Below are 20181 nucleotides of genomic sequence, written 5' to 3'. Positions count from 1 at the left end.
AAGCAACAACTTTCGGGCCTGGGTTCTCCCGGGGTCCCCTTTGCAGGTCTGCTGCCTAGTGTCCCCTTGGAGGCAGGAAGGATCTAAGGAGAGCATTTATTTCTTGGCTGCATCACTGCTTTGCTGGGATTGGCACCCCGATAAAGAAATGTGGCTTTGAACATTAGCCTAAATGAGCAATTTTGCTACCACCTTGGTACGATCAGAAATTAGCTCATCACAAATCTATAAAACTTTTCTGGATTTTCCTTCTCTTTTTACAGAGGTGTCATTTAATGATGCCACCTTTTATTAGGCTTAATCATTTTTCTTTGGTTTTGCTCCTTGGGTTAGATTTCCTTTAAGTATAATGAAATTCAGAAAATTTTTAAGTCTCATGTTATAGCATAAAGGGAGCCTTTCTGTCCATTATTCATCAGATTGAATGAAAAGTAGAGTCTTTGATTTGTAGTGTGTGTGTGTGTGTATGTGTGTTAGCGCGCGCATGTGCTGTTTTGTATCTGCATCAACAGATGGTAGCGTGACGAAGGACAATATGAGGAGCTGTTACTTTGGAGGTTCTGGAAACTACTTTGTACAAAGCCACTTATTCTGTGGCTTTGAACAAGACCTTCAGCTCTATAAACCTCAATGTTTTCATCTGTCAACGGGAACTAATACTGACTTCCCTTTCCATATTGGAGAAGTCATATAAGTAAGATGAGTAAAAGTACTTAGTGAGAAAGTTAGATATCATAATTAAAAATAAAACAGAAAAACAGCCTGAAAATGACTAACCAATTAAAAAGAATATATAAAAATTCCAGTCCTATAGTCTCACCTGAGAAATAATGCACCTTTTTTCAGAAGAAGTTGAACTACTTTGTCATGCCCATTTTTTGCAGCCAGGTGGAGAGGAGTCATCCCATGAAGGTCACCTTCATTCAAAAGCCTCCTGTCGCTCATGTCTTGCAGGAGCCTCTGACAGGTGTTAATGCGCCCATAACTTGAAAAAACAAGTCCGTTTCATATTTTCAAAGCAAATATTAAAGAGAGAGAAGACACGCTCATGTGTCACTTAAACTGACCCTTACCTGGCTGCAAAATGCAGGGGTGATTTCTTATCTTTGCTTTTGGAGTGAATGGACACATTGAAGTCAAGCAGGTTATTTACAGAGACAGGGACCCCCTGTCTACACGCATAATGTAGGGGAGTACACCCATCATTGTCTTCATCCATTACCAGCTGTTTAATATGTTGCATCTATGGGAAAAATTAATATTCAAAGTATAATTCTGCTATGATGCTAATACAGTATTTTTCAAACTATTCTGTAGGATAGTATTTTCCAACAAGGGCCAATATGGATCCAGTGAGGGCAAAAATATAAATAACCTGAAGGGTACTTGAGTAAAATAAATGTGGATGATGGCGCATGCTCTGTCTCTCTGTAATGTACATTACCAAAGGCTCTGAGAAATCCTAAGCATAATAAATGCATTTAACATTTATAACCCAGCATTTTTCAAATGTATTTGACTATGAACCACCTCCCTCACCCCACCAAATGACACTTAACAGCTTAATGCTAATGTGTTCTGTTAGGCAAAAGGGACGAGATGTTAAAATTAGGAACACTCTATCTTTATCTTTATATGTATATTAAATAAAAAATGCATGGCAAATGAGCAGCTTAAATAAATCCATAAACAGGGGAAGGTATAGCTCAAGAGGCAGAGCACATGCTTAGCATGCACAAGGTCCTGGATTCAACCCCTAGTACCTCCTCTAAAAATAAATAGATAAATAAATACCTAATAACCCCCCCAAAAAAACTCAGAAAAGGAAAAAAGAAAATCTTGAACAGTTTGCTTTGTCATATAAAAGAGAAGACACATGATTGCCAAAAATATCTTGTCTCATTCTATAGTATATAGCCCTTCACGTAACACACGTTCAATAAATGTCCTTTCAGGAAATTGTAACTGACTACCCTTCAATAAAAAGAATATTAAGTGGTGGAGAAAGATTCAAAAAAACTATTTTAAAAAATCCATAAACATTTATTTTTTTAAATACTCAAATATACATTCTGATTCTTTAGGAAACTGACTATATTAAAATCTATTTATTATAAATACATTTATTTATTTTAAAAATATGTTGAGGATATATGGAAACTCTCTGTAACTTGGAAAACTCAATCCCAAAGTAATTTATTATCATCATCATAATCATCATTACTACGTTGTAAATAAATGGCATCAAACATGGCATCTTTATTTAAAAATAACTTTTAAATTCCAGTATCAGCCTTCAGAATAATAAAAATCATAACAAACAAGACCACTTTACTCTCTGCTGAACCCAATTCAGTTTCTGGAAATCCATACTTGTGTATTACCTGCATAAACTCAGGTCGCAAATTCTTTAATCCATAAGGTTGTTGTACAGTCAAATGCAAAAAATTACGTCCAAGATGATCTTTTATGTCTACCCGGGCACCTAAAAAGCACAATATAAATATAACTTTTGCTCATTTATTTGAAGCAAGGCCTCTGGTGAATATTCAATTTAAGAAAATAGAAGATTTTTGACCTAAAACTTTGCCAACCTTTAAGTTAAAAAAAAAACTTTATTTAGGTAAGAAAACTAAAATAAACACATTTTCAAATATCTTTACCTCAAACAGTGTGCATGTGTGTGTAAGGGAGTAGAGAATATATGATTTATTACATTAATTAATATATGAGGTCTTACCTTTTAAAACAGAAAATATAAATATAGAGAGACTGGAGATCAAGAGAGAAGAGGGGAGGGTACCTTTCTTCTTTGTTATCATATCAGGTTATTCTCTAAGGTGAGGACAGTTACAGTATCACACAGGATGGATTCACTGAGAGAATGTAAACAAAATGTTCAGCAAAATGCCTAGGATATAATCATTCCCTTACAAATGTTATCTATTATTGTTCTTAAATTATCCTTTCAAGTACTGCTGGACTGCAAATTATTCTAGATACGGGAGGTATTCCATTTATCTTTGTATTCATAGCCCCTGGCTCAAAGCCTGGCACGTAATAAACGGATATTAAATGTTTAACCATATTGAGCAGTAGTTCTAAAGGCTTGGCTCGGTCCCTCTTAGTACCTTCAGAGAGGAGCAAATTTACAGTATTCCAGGATGCGGAAGCAGTTGCTAATATAAGCGGAGAACGTCCTTCGGAATCGGTGCTATCAATATCTGCTCCCTAAAATAAAATACGTCATTCACCAGAGAGCTTGTGAAATGACAAATTAGCTTACATTGCAATCTGTAAGTAATGTTAATTCATCGAGACAGAGTGTCCAAAATATGGCTAGCACTCAAGTGTATGACTACTTTGAAACTTCCCTATGATTCATATGTTGTAAGATCGGAAATCAGGGCACTCTTTTATAACTTCAACCACAAAAATTCTTCTCATGTGTTAATCTTTTGACTGACATCCAGTAACAGATCTATGTTACTGCCTACGTCATAAAAATAAAATGCTTTGACCTATAATGCTACTTTGGTTCCCATCTTAAGAAGAGATTTTTAAATGGCCATAATAGGGAGTGGGTAATAGCTAAGGGGTAGAGTTCGTGCTTAGCAGGCACAAGGTCCTGGATTCAATCCCCAGTACCTCCTAAGTTTATTACATATGTGATTTGAAAAACATTCACAAGAAATTGTTCACTTTTACTGCCAAGAGAGTGAATCCTGGAAGCTCACATCACAAGGGGAAAAAAATTGTTGTAACTTTGTATGGTGACAGACAGTAGCTGGACTTACTGTGGTGATCATCTTGCAGGGTATATAAATATCTAATCTGTATGTTGTAACCTGAAACTAATATAATGTCAATTATATGTCAATTATAACTCAATAAAAAAAGAAATTGTTCACTTTTTAAAAACACTACTTCATCTGAAATAGATGAACTGAAATGGTTGAACTGAAATCATTCACATCCTAAAGTAAAATTCTAGCCAAATATCGAAGAGAATTTGTATTTAAAAATCACATATATATATATTTTAAATGAATAAGTCAATATTTATCATTCCATGCGATGGTTTTAATATTTGATATGACAAGAAACAAGCTTTTTAAAAGTTCATGGAAAGAATTCTGCCTTTTGGACAGGGTAATGTAAGTAGCTTAAATTCTGATCGTAGATATGACCCTGTTCTCCCGGGACCCACTGAAACCAGATGACCAAGGCAGCCATAGCCCCTTTGAAAGCATGATGGTGGTCAGTGAGGTCCTGTTCTGGTCCTCTCGCCAGGTAAAGAGATGGCTGCATTTGCAGGAAACCGTGCATGGCAAAACTATGGCATAGAATGAGCCTTCCCAGGATTCTTCTATGTAAATATCACAATTTCAATAGTTGCTATTGACAACAAACACATGTTAAATACTACAAACAGGGCTAGATTCATTGTTGGTATGGTGGGGCTTAAATAAATACATCATAGATTCATCTGTATAAAGGGCTAACTACAATTGAACTCAGAAGCCAGCTGATTCCACTTCTAAGGGTGAAAAAGATCTTGTGCTTTCACTGGTAACAAACCTTGGACAGCGTTTTTAATTCTTCACTTTTTTTATTATTTAAAATCTGGCACTGAGGCAGCTGGGGTAGAAGTTTACCATGGAAGGTGAAGGTTTCATGTGCTGCCTGTCCCGCCTCCACCTGAAAGCCACCTGTGCTGTAGAAGGGTCAGCAGAGTCACCACGCCCGACACTCTCCTAGGACCCAATCACAGAAGAGCTTTCCTTGCCATGGACTTGCCAAGTCTCCACACTAAAAACACTGATATGGGTATCAAAAGTACACACTGGTACTTCTAACTTCCTGGAAATGAGGCTTGGCCATTATGTATTCAAACACAGTATATTCTATTTGCAAATGTATCAATCATCTTGTCATCTTTTTTTCTTCTGGTTTTATTAAGATATAATTGACATTCAGCACTGTATATGTTTAAGGTGTACAGCAATGATTCAGCTTACATACATCACGTAATGATCAGCACAGTAACTTTAGTGAGCATCCAGCATCTCAGAGACACAAAATTAAAGAAATAGAAAAAAATTTCAAGAATTTTTGCAAGTATATCAGTCATCTTTTGTAAACCTTTTTATTGATAATCAAGAAATTAAAATTTAGTTTATTTTTGAATATTCCTAGTAGGTAACTGTATGATTTTCAACTATAAATACTAATTAAAAAATAAACCTGTCAATGGAATAGTTACCACTGAAATTAAGTAGTCTGCTAGTTCATGGTGATCAAATAATGAGGCTCTGCAAAAAGAGAATTACAAGCATATTAGGGAACTATTGATATAAATACATAAAATAAAGCTACTGTATTCAGAAAGTGAATTTAAAGGATCATTTAATAACACGATAAAATGCTAGAGAATTAATAACCTTTCAAAATCTGTAACTGATTCTGATTAGGGTCATTTTTCAAAGTAAGAGTAATAGAGAAAGGCCAAATGCATCATAAGATTTTCTTCCTCATCATATCATAAACCTGTTTTCTCTATGTAAAATCATCATGAAGATGTTCTGAAGTAAACAGTAAAATATGTCCTAAGAGCTTAAAATGAAAGACAAAAGAACTGGCTATTACCACTGCGACCATGAGGAAAAACAAAAGTTGCATATAAGGTTCACCCAACATTTATCTATCTGCAGGGTTCAAAATGCCCCCCTCTTTGGCCAAGTTAACAAGGTAGTGTTAGCTTTCCTAAAGTTTTATGACGCAAAAAAAAAAAATGATGGAGAGAGTTGAAGTCAGTGGATACCATCTCGACCAGTCATAAGGATAATGTTCATTAATAAAGCAAATAAAAATGAAATGTTTAATCTTTATTATAGGACCACCATAACAAATGCTAATACTAATGATTTTAAAGTTTGTGTTTCCTATTGCAAATTTTATTTCTTTGTCCCTATTCAAGATTATCTCAGCAAAAAAAAGAATTCTGGCCCAAAGAGTAAACTTTCCTTTGAAGTTCAAAATAAACACCAAATTTCACTGGCTACTAGAAGGATGTTCCAGGATCATAGATCAGTAGTAGATTCATCAGAATTGGACTGAACTCATCCAAGAAATCTTCAGCCAATCCAAATTGCCTGTGTCCTGCTAGTCCCCAGGCTCAGGATACTTGTGAGTCAAGTTGATAGGTCTGTCTCCCTAAAATAATTCCCTCTAATGCATATTTACACATTAAAGCTGTATTCTAAATAAACACATTTTAACTATACCCAGATCACTAGATTTCTAAATTGGCCAAACTTTGGAATCATGTTAAGAACTTAAAAAAATTCCTGAGACCCATCAGGAATTCTGATGCAACCTGGGATATGAATGGACACTGGGGTTTTATAAACTCCACACATAGTTCTAATGTGCAGTAGTTTGAGAATCTCTGGTTTAGAGGTTAATCTATCAATTGAGTTTTTTGTTTTCTTTCTTTCTTTCTTTTTTTTTTCTTGCATATCTAAGTTTTCTAACTGGACCTTTTTCATATCACCAATCTTTGATTCATAAATGTCAATTTGTTTTCCATAATCCATCATCTTAATATACTTATTTTTACATGAATATCTCAGCTCTCTTCTGTCATTCCAGGCTTCCATCTCTCTCTTTTTCTCTCTCACTCTGTGTGCGGGGGTGTGTGTGTGTGTGTGCGTGTGTGTGTGTGTGTGTGAAAGGCAGACAGACAGACAGACAGAGGCAGAGAAGGCTTATCTCAGCCACCTCTTCACTCACATAGGGAGCATTTAGTCCTCGAATTCAAGGAATGAACTCTCAGTCTACACTGCCTGTTTCCTGTCCTCGCAGCTAGTAAGCCTACAGTTTCAGATGGTTTTCTCTAAAGTGTATTTATATTAAACTCAATAGAAACATTTATCTTCTTTGGAGCTTGGCTATCATTCCCTAAAACTACGTATATGTTTTGAGAATGTTTATGTGTAACTGAGGGCCTAAGTGGAAAGGAAACTAGGGAGGGAGAAGTGAACCATCCATATGTATCTGCTCCATTCTTTTCACTGAAAATGAGAACACGATACACATGAGGAATTGGAACAGATTAGAAAGGGCTTGGAAAGTCGTGTATGTTGACCTCCTGAGCATACAGGAAATGAATCCTGAGCCTAAAACCACTGGACTAAGAATTGATCCAGAATATTCCACTGGAGATTTTATCCTATGACAATGTATTTAATGCTCCATTTTGATTCCAGAAGAACATAGAGATTCCAGTTGAACCACAGAGTCTTTATTACATCTGCTCTTTTCTTTTGAACTGTAGAATCTCAGCTACCACAAGTGCTGACTTTTTCTGTCAGGGTATAATTCAACTCACGAAGACTACAAGTCTGTACACAGAATGATCAGCAGGAAACTTACTTGTGAAGCAGCGACTCCTGATTTCCATCCACTGCATTGACAATATCGCTGCTCCCAGAATATGAAGATATCATCAGTTTAACAATCTCAGTGGCCCCCTGGGTGGCAGCAAAATGGAGGGCTGTGCATTTGCCCTTCTGTAAAGAGTTGTGACGTCAGAATCAGTCAATGTGTAAGTCCCAACATAAGGATAAAGCCTAAATTCAGTTGTTTATCCTTCCCAGGCCAACAAAATCATGGAATATGGAATTTGAGATGATGAATAGTAATCAGTTTCATCTCCTGAAAAGCATCAATGTACAAATCATAGCTAGCAATTTGACTTCTTTGCAATCTGACAGCTCTTGACAGCTCTGACGGTATTTCTACTGCTGTCAGTGTCATTATCTTTACTGTATCTGTATTTGTGTTTGCAATTTTTGGGGGGAGCTCTCAAAATTCTTTAGACAAATTAAGATTTGGGAGTCTCTTGTTCTGCTTCTTCATGAACAGCGGGAAATATTATCTGTTTCCATCTAAATTAACTAAAAGAGCTGTGAAGCATTTTTGGCAAATACTACATGACAATTCTACAATAAAAGAATCAGAATAGAACATGAACAGTTACCTCCACCAGGTCCAATTGTGCACCGTTGTCCAGGCACATTTTAATCATTTCTAGGTCACCACTTTGGACCGCCATGTGGAGGGGGCTAGCTTTCCCGTTGTTCACAAAGTTAATGTGAGACAGTCTGCTATACCCATGTTCTTCACCTTTGGGAGAAATAAAATTTGAGATAACAAATATTATATATAAATAAAAGGATTTTTTTTAAAAAGAAAAGACTTTTTAGACTTACATAAAGACCAAGTATAAATTCTATTAAATGTTTCTCAGATTAACAACATCCACCAGAATAGACTTTTTTATAATACATAATGGAGAAAAGCCTCTACTTACCAAACTTTAGTATTATTTCCATGCATTTTTTGGCACCAGAAAATGCAGCCTGGTGAATAGGGAAGCATCCCCATTTATTTGATTTACAGAGATTAGCTCCTTTATTTAACTGAAGAAAAGAACAAAAAAAGTCATGATGCAAGTTAAACTCCAGATCACAAGGATGGGCAAGATTTTGTATGCCTCTCCCAGACCTTTTCACTACTCTGTGCCTATGTAAAACTACATAGAAAAGCTTCAGATGCAATGGAATCTATGCAAGGTAATCTGGGAACTATGCTAAGATTCTAAAAAGAGACCCTTTATATTTTATAATGATGAGGTAACAATATAGACACAAGAACATCAGCTTGATCCCCCAGGAAACTAAAGTCAATACATTTTTCAATGGAATTAAAGAGATTTTTTAAAATATTATTGTGATTCCTCCTACACCCATTCTCAATTCCTTATACAAATAAAATGACAATATTTCCCTGATTCTTTCCCTTTCATTTGTGTAATTAACAGATGATTAGACCGGCACTCATGTTAAGCTATAAAACTCAGGCATCTTGACTAAGGCAAGTTCTCTACTAAAAAGTTGTTAAAAGAACCCTGGAAAATATGTTAGAACATATTTGTAAATTGAGATACCAGGTAGATATTCTGAAATTCTTTTATTTCACTGTTGCACTCTCTGGAATGGTGGAGAGGGACAATCAGAAATACAGAACCTGGCCTGAATAACATACAAGTGATTAAGGAGTATTTAAAAGAAAGCTATTTACTGGAACTCTAGTACCATGCTTGAAAGGGGCACTATGTGGAGCAGGAGTTGGCCATTCTGATGGGCAGCTCCAGAGTTTTACTGGACCAGAGAGAAGACTGGCTCTTCTGTTAGGGCTGTGGCTGAGGACCTTAGTCATTATATCACTTAGGGCTCCCTTTCGGAGAACCCAAGGCAGCAATTTCTTCTCATCTTGGGAACAGGTGATGGCTGTGTTTCCCTTCGCTTTTATTTTAGGGCCCAACAATAAGTCTGCAAATGACTATTCCTCTTGCCTTTGACTCTTCAGAAGCTCAGAGTCAAAAGTATGATCCACTTTTATTAACATACAGGCCATTATGCTTTGCATTTTGTATTCTAGCCTGACCACCGGCTTCGCCTTAATATTTCCTGTCTTTATTTTCTTTTCATTTCAATCTTCTCGCATTTTCTGTAATGCTTTCCTGTTAGTCTTCAATAAGCAATCTCACACTCATTTAAGATTTAAGGGGTGTATATATACATATACCAAAGCACACAGAACTATTTTTTTCTGACATATATTCTGTATTGTATATTTTGCTGAGAAAAGAAACTGAAAGGTGTTGTAAGTAACAAAAATTCAGGTTGTACGAACTAAAAGATTCAGAAAACAGAAAAAATATGATTAAAATACAAACCAAAATCTGCAGTGCTTCACTGTTATCTTTGAAGCATGTGATTATCAAAGCTGTGTTTCCATTTTCTCCTTCCAAATTAATGTCAGTACTGCTGTGTTCAACCAAGAGCTACAGGAAAGGGGAATAATAGTCGGAAAGTTAACTTGCCGGTTTCCAAACAGGGTATTTGCCTTCCACTAGATTATAAGCTCTCAGATGCCAGGGACCACGTCCTTATTCACCTCTGCTATCACTTCTCCCACAGAATCTGGCATAAAACCTTGCACACAGTGCGCACTACACAAATTTCTCAAATAGATGAAATAATGGCAATTTCTCTATCATATCAGTTAAGGCAATGTGGAGTGTAGAGCTGGAAATAGAATAAGAATTGTAGATACTAGTTAACATAGCACACTTAATACTGCTCAGTTGCAGTAAGTGAGCTATATTAAATAATACCTACCAAAAACTAAACTGGAATCTGTGGGTGGCAGGGGAGGAAAGGAGGTGAAGGAAGGAGAGAGGGAGGGAGGAGAAGTGGGGACGGAATGGTTTCCTTTTTCCATCTAGTCATTTTGCTTTTACCTAGGTTGCAGGTATTCTGGGAAATGTCAATTAAATGAAATGAAATCTCCATTCTCTCCAGTAGAGGAAAGAGAGTTTCACGTTAACACAGGTATAGCTTAATTCAATCAATTTAGACTTCGTCTGGAACAGAAAACTTCTCTACGATGTAAGAAATTCACCTTCTTGATAAATGGATGAAGCAATTTCCCTGATGGGAATTTAACTGAAGACCTGTTATTCCTCACCTGCTGACTACTGACCAAGAATCTATAGATCGTTAACCGGTCTTCATTTTATATGAAATCTAACAATAAGTAGCTCATGTAAATGTGTCTCACAAAAGAGAAGTCTTTGAATTGGCCTACTAGAGGCCTTTCCTCTTGCAGCATGACTATGATAAAACTATACCATGTGCTTACAATTAAATTGTTTAAAAATGAATTTCTTAAGCAAGCTGTTTCCTAAAAATCTTGACTTAAAAAGAAAGGCACACAGAGCCCCTTGTTGAGAGAATGTGCCCCAATGTGTCAGTAAATCAGCAAATTAGGTTCACTAATCAGCTCTGGTCATAAAAGAAAATTACACTGAAAGTTTAGGTCCTAAGTACAAACAGGGAGATTATCAAAGGACAGTGAGAACACACAGTTCAGTCTATGGATGTGAGGCGTGTTCACGTGTTGTTCTTCACAAACTCTGGATTCATGTGCGAAGTAACTCACCCAAGTCTATGAGGAGGGGTTTGCTCTCTCTGACTTCTTAGAATCTTGCATCATAGATTTGGAGCATCTATTAGGTATGACTGCTCACAGCCGTAAGCACAATCTTTCCTAAAGCTGTGTTAAATTGGATAAGGCAGGGGCCCAGAGAGAGCAACAAAACTGTGCACCCATTTCAAACTCAGTCATGACCAGGCAAGTCTGGAGGCTCGCAGGTGAGGCCTCCGGAGGTCCCTGTCATGAGAATCCCGGAAGTCTCACAGAAGGGTCAAACCACTGGACACTTTGAGGTTAAGCCCCAAGAACACCTGCAGGCCTGCAGGCTACTAAGAAGCGAGGCCAGCCCCCAACCCCAGAGTCAGCGTGCCCCAGGGCACACGGTGTATCTGGGTAAGAACTTGAGCTGACATAGGGCTAGCTATTTTTTCCTTTGCAACTACAAGGTAGTGGTAGAAGGTCTGGGGAAAGGCTGGACAATGGAGAAGCATCTGAAATTGGCAAGAGCTGGTGGGTTACACCTGACCCCTGGGCGTAACTGGGATAGGCAGGCCCCTGGGACTGCTATTGGCCAGCACACAGAGAGACCCTCCTCCAAGTTCCCTCCTCCTCTTCTATTCTCTTCATCTCTGGTGAAGCAGAGGGGCTCAAAAATATTTTTAGATGAAGTTGTGGCTGGTTAAGACCAAGCAAAGGAGAGACAACTAATTTCAATTCTCTTGTAACCCTAATTTTATCTTGTTCTGGTGTCACTTAGGAAAATTTTTGTTATATCTACCTTCTAGTTTATAAAATAGTTATGAGTTTATTTCTAAACTTTCTTTTCTATTTCTATGTGATACCTACCTTTCTGTATTTGTTAGTCTGAAGATTTCCTTTTTTTATTGAAATATAGTCAGTTTACAATGTTGCATTAATTTCTGGTGTACAGTATAGTGATTCAGTTATATATGTATGGATATTATATATATATTCTTATATGTATATACACACACCATATACACTATATATATATATATATTCTTTTTCACATTCTTTTTCATTATGGACTATTACAAGGTATTGAATATAGTTCACTGTGCTATACAGTAGGACCTTGTTGTTTATCTGTTTTATATATCGTAGTTAGTATCCACAAATCCCAAACTTGCAATTTATGCCTCCACCCCCTCACCCCTTTCTCCCCTGGTAACCATAAGTTGGTTTTCTATGTCTGTGCATCTGTTTCTGTTTTGTAAATAAGTTCATTTGTGTCTTTTTTTAGACTCCACATGTAAGTGATCTCATATGGTATTTTTCTTTCTTGTTCTGGCTTACTAGTCTAAAGATTTCTGATTTCTAATTAACAGTAGCCTTTCAACTGTTACCTGCCTTTGAATTCCCAAATCACACTTTCAGAGCCAAGATTAATGAAGTCAATGGGCATTTGTTTCTGAAAAGAGCCTTCGGAGGAAGCCTGAGAGTTCTTTGGGGAAACAGATGGCATCTCTGGGGGGCCCTGCAGTCACTGGTGGCCCAGCCCAGACGGTACAGAAGCAGCACCTGGCTCATGAATAATGCAGACAGTGAGAAAAACAGACAGCCTATCACCAGAGGATTTCCCAATAACCTCCAAATGGGGGCTGCCCTGACTCCTCTTCTTAGACACTGAGAGGAAAGTGTTTGGATGAAAGGGAGCATGGAACTCATGGACACCCCTGAGATCTCTTTGGTGATTTATAGACAAAATAGGTTTGGGTGTGGAATGATGAACTGAATATTTTTGTCCCTCAAAGTTCCTATATTGAAATTCCAGTTCCCAGCGTGGTGGCAGTGGGACGTGGGGCATTTAGGAGGAGATTAGGTCATGAAAGAGGAGCCCTCATGAATGGGATTTGTGCCCTTATGAAAGAGACCCCGCGGCTCTCTCGCCCCTTCCACTACATGAAGACGTCTGTGAACCAGGAATCAGGCCCTCACTGGACACCAGACCTGCCAGTGCTTTGACCTTGGACACCCCAGCCTCCAGAAGTGTGAGAAATACCTGTCTGTGGTTTAAGCTACCCCGTCCATGGTACTCTGTTACAGTAGCCCGAACTGGCTAAGACAGGTGCTTCTCCCAATAGCCAAGTTACCTGCAATATTGTTTCTACAGGACAACTTACTGTAAGTTCCAAATTGCCTGCCTTAGAAATGAATTTCTGGAACATGAGCCATTTGTAAATTGCATTTCTCTTCAAGTCAGGATGGGTATTTTCTAGTGTGTCTGTGAGATTCTGTGATGTAGTTTAAAAGCCACTGCCCAAATGGTACGCTTTAGGCATTTACTAAAGTTTCTTCTGTTGACCAAACTCACTCCCTTGGAAACAAATAAGAAATTTCCCAGTAGTATTATTATGTCTTCTGCCAAGACATGCCATCCACTAAGGTGTGTCATCCACACTAACAAAAACAGTAAATCATAATTACGTTCTCTGTCTCCACTGAGGCACTCAGCACTTTCTTCCCTTAACCATGAAATTGGTCAGATGAAAGCAGTAAAGCCTGGACTTGCAAACATAAAGATGGGAACAAAATTCCTAATTCTTGCTTCCACCACCTAATTCTCATGTGATAATTAGGCAGGTTACTTCATTTTCTCTCTGCCTCAGTTTCCTTAGCTATGAAATGGGGATAATAACAGTCTTACTTTATAGATTTTTTTTAAAATGAGGATGTGAAAAATGAAAACATAGAAAGCTCTTAGAAAAACACTGGTACTGTAAGAACTGGTCAATCAAGATGAGACTGTTATTTTCATTGGCATCATCATCATCACCATCGTCATCAGTCCATCAGAAGAAAAGCCCACGTTGAAATCATTACATGTCATTGGCCCTGGTGGCTTGGTTGGCCATCCTGACCCCAGCGGACACCACTGGACGTGGGTCCTGGCTCGAGCTATGAGGGTTCGGTGCCTGGGGAGCCACCGGCAGCCTTACCTTCAGCACCTCATTGTGCAAGAACTGTGCAGCCACGTGCAGCGGAGCCATCAGGTTGTAGTTCCGGAGGTTTGGGTTGGCTCCTTGGAGAAGGAGAAACTTAACACTTTCAACCTGGTTCTTTTCTGCAGCCCAGTGCAGAGGGGTATTTCCATAATCATCCGTCACATTCAGTTCTAGAAAAAGACACCAAAATCTGGGTTAGGCTTTGTTTGGACCATATTCAACTCCTACTGCATGCCTAGTCACTTTAGAGCTCACTGCCCCTGCAGCTGGCTTCACCTTCTCTATGAAAAATAAAATGTAGCTTCAGTTCTCAAGAAATATCTACTGGACACCCTTGGGGGTGCACATAAGTATGGTGCTGACTCTGTCAAATGAGTTAGATATCGAGCTACAAGCAATCCTTAAGAAGCTGACCCTCCTATCGCTGCATGCTTTTATCTGTGGTACGAATCTGGGGATTGCTACAAAGCACAGAGCTAATATAAAAGTAATGTGTTATGCCAGGCACTCTCCTAAGCTCTGCACAACCCTCGTTTCATTCAGCTTCCAACAGCCTACAGAGAACCATGACCATTTTTCAAAAAAATCAGGAAAGATGAGACCTAAGGAGGTTCAAAATCCTGCCAACATTACATGGATAGTAAGGAGTTCTGTAAGTTGGCATACCTCTTTGAACCTCAGTTTTCTCATATTCAAATTTGGTGGAAGGAAGGAAGAAACTAAAGAAGGAAGGGCAGGAGGGAAGGAGGGAAAAAGATATGTATACCTTGCAATGTTGTTAGAGAAGACTGTCCCATAATGTCTTCAAAGATCTTAGTGGAGTGTTTGGCCCATTGCAATGGTTCAAAAAAAATGTTAATGAAAAAGAAAAAAAAGACACACCACTAATAAACCACAGGACTGGACTTAGAGCTCGGGTCCTTGATGCCACCCATGGTTTGCACATGTTTCTACAGCACAATATACTGTACTACTTACCCTGTGAGCTCAGCAGAAGATGTGCTGTTTGATACTGCAGTTTTTTATATCTATTTTAAAACAGATATGACTATCAATTTTAACAACCATTTAATTAGTGGCAGTACATTTTTATGTCTGAAGAGGGGGAAACATGCCCATTTAGAAATAGGACTTAGGGACCATCTACAACACCTAGGACTGTGCTGCACCCACATTTCCCATTTCTCTCCCTTTAAAAATGCATCCTTCTACTACCTCCTTTCATTCATCCAAGTGCCTCACTCTCAGCAACACAGGCACACACACACTCATAGCCTCACACACTCATATACTCACACACATCCCTTGACCATTCTGTCCGATCAAGACAAAGCACTCCATCTGTCATTGCATTCAGCACCCAGCCTAATTAAACTTGGGCCTAAACTTAACAAACTCCCATTCACTAATTAAATAACTTGAATTTGGCTTTTATCTCCAGCATTTTTCGGAAATCATTTGTACAGAGGTTGTGGAGGCCTTCCAATGTCAAGGTTATTGTGATCTTCTTCCTATTTAATCTCTTCATGGCACCCGACCCTTTGAACTCCTCTCTCCCAGTGACTTACTTCTCTTTTGGCTTGTGTTCATCATCTCTTATCCATCACTGTCTTCACCATCCTTTTTCTGGCTTTTCTTCTGTCCTCCGACCCTGAACGTTGGTGCTCTACCCTTGGCTAACTCCGTTGGCAATTTTTTGGTCTCCTAAAGGATTTTCATGCATGTCCACAGTTTGAGCTACTTCCTATACAACAATGCCCCTGTGGTGTGACTCCTTTCCTTCTAAATTTCTCATCTGCTGGACACTAGATATTAGGCTACGAGTCTACTGAATATTTCCAAGTCAGTGTCTCCTGGGCCTTTTAAACTCAGTATGACCAGAACCATCCTCTCACACCCTCATGCTCACTTTTCTTGTGTTTGCTTACTTGCTTTCTTTTCTGGGAGGTTATACCATTAACCTCATTCCAAATTGGGAATCTCAAAGTCAGTTCAACCCCTTGCCACTCACCCCTCACCTTCAGCCTTTGTCAAGCACTGTTCACTCTACATGCAGAATAGCTTCTGAATCTCTCCCTGTCTCCTTGTTCCAACCTCAAAACCTTGGGGGACTCTCATTTCTCTGTATTCTAAAATACACTTTTAATTAACATTCCACTTCCAATCCACCTGCTGTAATATTGACAGAATTATCTTAACTAATAAAGGTCTTGTAACAGCACCTCACTGCTTAAATCTCTGGGGCACCCCCCTTCCTCATTTGACTACAGTTGAGTTTCTCAAACAAGGCTGGGTATACATGGCTGGGGAGGGTGTTACATCCTCTGGGGGTCTCATTTTTATTCAATGATAAGCAGTTTAAGTGTAGAATGACCTCAGTGGAAATAGTATAGAATAATACATAAAATGCATATGAATTTTTATAATAGGTCATTAGAAAGTCTGTGTTTGCAGTGGGCTGTCCCAGGTCTCTGCATTATCCTCTGCAGTTTCTCAGTAGAAAGCATTGAGGAGCACAGCCTGCAGGGAAAGCCACCCTCCTGAGTGAGAGATTCATGCCCTTGATAACCTGGGATGAATCTACCCTTCGGAACCCATTCATCCCACTTCCTAGTGAACTGAGTGGTACAATGGATTTAGGGAGCATGTGTCAGTAACATTCTGTTACCTTCACAAGAGGAGTCACTGACGATCATCTCCATCAGCTCCACTTGACCTTCCTCCACAGCGTGATGCAAATGGGAGGCATTCGTATCATTGTATTTTTTCAATCTGTTTTGCTTCTTCACGAAGTTTTGTAAACCACATGCATTTTCCTCAAAAACCACCTAAAAGTGTATTTAAAAAATTGCTACCTTAAATAAGCATATGTAAAACTTACTAATATAAGTTAACCATTAAGAGATTATCAACTAAAACTAGTTATCATGCTCACAATAAATTTTTTTTTTAAAACCATAAAATGCTTAGACATATAGAAGGTGCTAGCAGATGCTGAAACATTGTTAAGGACATTAAATAAATGACTTGATTTTTTGATCATAAACCTGTACAGGTTGTAGAAATAAAAGCCTTGAAAAGAGTTTTAAAGTGAGAGTAAGGGATCTGAGCTGGGAAAAATGAAGTATAATGAAAACATAGAGGAATTTTCTCTGCCAGATGAAAACTGTCCAGAAACTACAGCATGAGGGATTTTAGTTAGATAAAAAGATTTTCATGCATGCAAGGATTAGGTGCAGGAATCTAAATTACTGTTCTCTCTGTGGCCTTCCTGTTGATGGCCAGTTCCCATCCCTTGTGTCCTTAGATAATGGAGCTAGAACCATATTGAAGGATCATCATGTAACTCACTTGGTCAGTAATCTAGAACAGCTGCCCACTGTCCTCTGGGAATGAACAATTCCTCCTCTTTTGCCTACTGGGGTCCTACACCAGGCCAGGGCAGGACAGGTTCACTTCCTCATTGTTCTCTGCAGGCAGGAAGGGCTACTATTATTGTGCACTTAGTGCCAGAGATCAGGACACAGAGGTTACATCATTTGCCCAAAGGCACACAGTAAGGGGCAAAGTTAGACTTTGAATAGCAGGTGCATGGGGTACGGATTTTGGCTGACTGATGAATGTCAAAAACAAACCTACAGCAGAAACTGAAGCTGAGGTCAAAATCACCACCCTAGAATGAACTGTGTGATACAGGAAGATACTAAAGCATAAGAATTGACTTTTAAGAGAAGACCCAGTAAGTTCTGGGCATAGTTGACAGCTGTCATTGGCCCATAAAAGTGTAATTCCAAACAGATGTTCATTTCCACTGATGTCAGGAGGAGCAAGAACTTTCTAGAATATCTTATTTTTCTCTAACACTTTTCCTTGAGGCTTTTTATATTCTTTATTATGACTGCACTGAAGTTAATTTATCATGGATGACATTAGGTTTCTTCCTTGTGAAATTCTGAGGTGACTGTGTTGACATTCTGATTTAGATTCATTCTCACAAGATATGAAACCTTTCCAAATAGAACTTTTTCTTGAAAAACTCATGGCCTAAATAGGATAAACTTACCAAAAATTAAGCAAATCTTTAAAAATCATTTTATTTAAGGTTACTCATGTTACTATAGCAACCAAAACTTCACAAAAGCCTTCAGGTCATAAACTGCCTTCCATTATCCTGCCTTTCATTATTATTTAAATTTTAATATATGTTTTGGATCAAAAGTATATTCTGGTCTCCCTAAAATTAATAATGCATCCTCTCTTAATATCTATATTAACTGACAACCTAGTTCCCTATTCAACTACTTGAAAATTCTAAATATCCATTTCCATACAGAAAATTAAGAATTTTCAAAATCATTATAGTCATATTTAATTATACTTCAACTGATTGACAAGATTTTTATCCAAAATTGCTTCTAGAATTCTTGCCTATATTTTAAAGTGAATATTTAGGTATTATCAATAAATATGAATGACTCATTTTATTGCTAACATTTTTACATTGTTTAGCTGTGATGGTATCATTGATCACATACCAGTTCAGAGACCCCAGAAATGGCATCAAATCAGGTATTCTGATATTTGGTAGATCACGTTTAAAGAAGCTAATTCTGACTAAGCCCTTTAAAATGGAGATATCAAATACGTCTGTTTTAGGTTGCCTTAGTGAAATACATATAAGCAGTAATGGGGCAAAAAGAGAGAAATACAATGAGAGAAATAACAAAGAGAGATTATAACTATGAGGAATTATAGCAAATGAAAAATCAAATGCTAAAGTATTAAGTCTCTTGAAAGAAAGTCATTGGAAAAGGTTAAAGGCATCGGTCAGATGGTTCCTCTTCCACATTTCTCATCTCGTAAGGTTTCTGCTATCCTTCAGTTCTGTCTGTATTCCTGAGACAGTGTGTGTGTGCTGGAGAAAATATTACACTCCACGTCTTCTTAACTAGGAAATCCTTAGAGTTCAGAACTCTCCAGAGTGTTGTATATGTATTGATTTGTTATTAGTCTCACCACTGAGATTTCTACAGAATGATCTGGAGTTACTGTAGGTAATAAGATAAAATGTATAAATCCTTCCATCTACAAGCTCTTCCATAGCTTTTAAAAGCCTTAAGTAACATAAACACCTCCACTTGACTTAGGCAGTAAAACTAAATAGAAACAATTAAAAATATGAAGAAAAATAAGTTTGAGACTTTGTGCTGCAGAAACCCCTCACTAATATCTCTAGAAAACAAAAACCGCATCAGTAAACAAGGAAGTATTTCTGGCGTGATTTTTGAAATTTAAAAATTTCTTCCTGTCACTTAATATTAATTCAAAGACACTATTCTAGTGCTTGATGTTCTCTTATGACCTCAGTTCTTTTTATTAAGTCAAAAGACCATGGTTAATATACTAATATTCAGGAGGAGAAAAAAGTCAATGTTTAATTTGGATGTGCAGGTACACTCGCCTTGGGAGGCCCTATTTGTTGCTGTATGTGATTACTACTCATGCCTGACTCACACATGATTGAAAACAGTGTCAATCCATGCAACCTGTTTAGAGGGCAATTTGGCATATTCTACTCATGATCCTGCTAAGACTTTAACATACATACACACTCACTAAGGCACCAGTGTACAGACAGACGAAGCCACATCTACATTCAGAGACACTCAGTGGCATGTGTAATAGCAAAACAAAACAAAATAAACACCACCTAAGTGTCCAGGTTGCAGGACAGGTTAAATAAAGCATGACACATTTATACAAGGGAATACTATAAAGCTGCTAAAAAGAGCGCGGTATATCTCCAGGTGCTGATTTAAAAAGTATTCTAAAATATATTTATGAATAAATTCCTGTGCAAATGTCATTCTTTGTTAAGTAAAAAGATGTATCAACGTGTGTGTATTTGTATAAGCACTTTTTCCCTCCTGGAAAACACATAAGGAAATGTTAACGTGGTTCCACCACGTTAAGAGATTTGTGGCGGGAATTAGACACTTTTAATTCTATTTTAACGTTTAGAAAGAGATCCTTGTATTGACAATGCGTGGAAATCCAGTGGCAAGTTTTCTGAGCATATGACGACCTCTGCCCTCAGACTGCGCCATCAGGCGGCAGGGAGAGCTGGTGCTGCCTTTCAGTCAGAGTG

At 38.0% G+C, this 20181-nt stretch overlaps 1 protein-coding gene across 1 annotated transcript in view; it reads right to left on the bottom strand.

The window, feature by feature from the left end:
• TRPA1 (transient receptor potential cation channel subfamily A member 1) overlaps positions 1–20181 on the bottom strand; it is a 57718-nt gene that overhangs the window by 28771 nt on the left and 8766 nt on the right. Inside the window, exons 3-13 of the mRNA XM_032470051.1 lie at positions 16702–16861; positions 14028–14203; positions 9806–9913; positions 8378–8486; positions 8045–8190; positions 7438–7574; positions 5267–5315; positions 3132–3231; positions 2385–2485; positions 1074–1243; positions 821–985 (exon numbers count right to left, since the gene is read on the bottom strand). Coding sequence (XP_032325942.1) covers positions 821–985; positions 1074–1243; positions 2385–2485; positions 3132–3231; positions 5267–5315; positions 7438–7574; positions 8045–8190; positions 8378–8486; positions 9806–9913; positions 14028–14203; positions 16702–16861 — 1421 coding nt within the window. The remainder of the gene's footprint in view (positions 1–820; positions 986–1073; positions 1244–2384; positions 2486–3131; positions 3232–5266; positions 5316–7437; positions 7575–8044; positions 8191–8377; positions 8487–9805; positions 9914–14027; positions 14204–16701; positions 16862–20181) is intronic.

The sequence above is a fragment of the Camelus ferus genome, chromosome 29 (assembly GCF_009834535.1).
Source record: "Camelus ferus isolate YT-003-E chromosome 29, BCGSAC_Cfer_1.0, whole genome shotgun sequence".
Taxonomy (NCBI): Eukaryota; Metazoa; Chordata; class Mammalia; order Artiodactyla; family Camelidae; genus Camelus; species Camelus ferus.
The sequence above is the reverse complement of the archived record's forward strand: the minus strand, read 5'-3'. Positions and strand labels throughout refer to the sequence as shown.